This window comes from Myotis brandtii, unplaced genomic scaffold, assembly GCF_000412655.1.
Source record: "Myotis brandtii unplaced genomic scaffold, ASM41265v1 scaffold866, whole genome shotgun sequence".
Lineage (NCBI taxonomy): Eukaryota > Metazoa > Chordata > Mammalia > Chiroptera > Vespertilionidae > Myotis > Myotis brandtii.
In genome coordinates this window covers 1,265,299-1,267,511 of record NW_005371530.1, presented here as the reverse complement: position 1 = coordinate 1,267,511, position 2,213 = coordinate 1,265,299, and the positions used below count along the sequence as shown (strand labels likewise).

General features: G+C 40.3%; 1 protein-coding gene across 1 annotated transcript; it reads left to right on the top strand.

Annotated features, from left to right (window-relative positions):
• Positions 1–1,088: 1,088 nt before the first annotated feature.
• LOC102249409 (translationally-controlled tumor protein) lies at positions 1,089–1,634 on the top strand. The gene has a single exon (XM_005884849.1). The coding sequence runs from the start codon at positions 1,089–1,091 to the stop codon at positions 1,632–1,634; it is 546 nt and encodes a 181-aa protein (XP_005884911.1).
• The last annotated feature ends 579 nt before the right edge of the window (positions 1,635–2,213 follow it).

The window sequence follows — 2,213 nt, the reverse complement described above, 5'->3', positions numbered from 1 at the left end:
CTAATCACATCAAACTCATAATTTCTGCATGAAATTTACTCTCCAAAAAAGATTTTGCCACACAGAGCTATTTTTTGGATACAATATATTGCCTTAGCACAGTAGTCTAAGATTATTTATATCTTCCCAAAGCTCGAAGTGGTTATTAACACAGTCAGAGTCAGAATGTTAGCAGTTGTCATTTTATCCAGTTTCCAATGTGGTCTTTCCATGCTTTCACTAAACTTTATTTAACTGTACTGTGAGGTACATTTGTACATATTTCCATTTTATACATGCTAATTAAATGACTTCGATAAAGCAGGCAAATATTCCTCAAAATATAATGTTGAAAATTTTTGACCCAATATTTTCACTTTAGGATATTCATTCTAAAAAGTGTTCAAAACGTAAGCAAACATTTTCATCACGACTAGTGGTCTGCGTAACATGATAAGCCATGACCCCTGAATGGCTGATAGTGGGAAAGCATTTAATTATGTTCCCTGGAGTATTTAGCTATTGATTATAGTTTAGAGCACTTTGAGAATTTAAGCTCCTTGAAGAAGGTAATTTTGTGTTTTGTTCTTGCCCATATCCCCAGTATCAGAAGTGCTTATTATGCTCATATGCGCACTCAATAAAGATTTGTGGGATGAATAAATATTTAGTCATTTATTAAGTAATTTTTACTCAGCTAGGCTTACGTAGGCACCTGGTATTTTTTTTTTAAGTACTTTAAACGTATTAATCATTTGAACCCCCACAACACCACCATGAGGCAGTGACAATTATTTACTTTACAAGAGGGACAAAGTGACACAGGCAGTCACAGCACTTGTTCAGGGTCTTAAAGTTGAGTTTCAGCTGCCATTTGAACTCATTTTGTTTCCAGTGTCAATGCTCTTAACCACTGCCCAGTTTAATGATATATATGAAAATGGTAGTTTGGAGAGGAGAATGGTGTGTTGGTTGGACTGTAAAATATTCCTCTTTCACAGAACAAATAAAAATTCCATCTCCTTTTCCACTTACTTCCCCTTCCTCTCCCCCCACCTTGGGGCTCCTGCTAAACCAGCGCCTGTCTGTCTCCTTCCAGCGACGCCATCATGGTCATCTACCAGGACCTCACCAGCCACAATGAAATGTTCTCCAATATCTACAAGATCTGGGAGATCGCAGGCGGGCTGTGCCTGGAGGTAGAGGGGAAGATGGTCAGCAGGACCCAGGGAAACACTGATGACTCGCTTCTCGGTGGGAATGCCTCTGCTGAAAGCCCAGAGGGCAAAGGTCCCAAAAGCACAGTCATCACTGGTGGTGATATCATCATGAACCATCATTTGCAGGGAACCAGCCTGATAAAAGGAGCCTACAAGAAGCATGTCAAAGGTGACATGAACCCAATCACAGGGTTCATGACAGGGGCTGCAGAACAGATCGAGCCCATCCTTGCTAATCTCAAGAACCACCAATTCTCTGTTGGTGAAAACATGCATCCAGATGGCATGGTTGCTATGTTGGACCACCGTGAGGATGGTGTCATCTCCATATTGACCTCCTTTAAGGAAGGTTTAGAAATGGGAAAATGTTTCAATTTGGAGCTGTCACCTGTCATCATTTCTGGCTGCTGCTTGTCATCCACACACCAGGACTAGGACACCTGGGACTGATGTTATCCTGAGCGCTTCATTTATTGTGACCTTGATTTATCTGGAGAGGAGGCATTGTTTTTTTAAGAAAAAGCATGTCATGTAAGTTATCTAAAAAGTGAATGCATTTAAGCAAACAAACAAAAAAATTGCTTCACTATGTCCAAAGGACAATTTAAAAAAAAATAAAGGATAGAGAATGTTTTTAAAAAGCTGAGTTTAATTGTTTAAACCTGAAATAATATGGTAACATAATCCATATTTACCTGTTTCACAACAGCCTGGGGGTAAACACAAGGTTACCATAGCAGAAACAAAACAATTTCATTGACGTCCTAGCCTTCCTCCATGGAAATCCCAAACAACTCAGATCCTACCCCCAGTTTTGAGATTCCTCTAGGGATGCTCTGTGGGGAAATCTCAGGGTTGTTTTAATGTTTTTCTGTACGGTTCTTCCTTTTTGTTGTGATGAATTCTGCTAATTGGCTCTGTCTCAGGGACCCTGCCTGGAGGCCTCTCCTGAACTTCTGGCAGTTGTTGGTCCCACTGCCTTTCTTAGTTCACCGAGTTCATCATTTCGACACT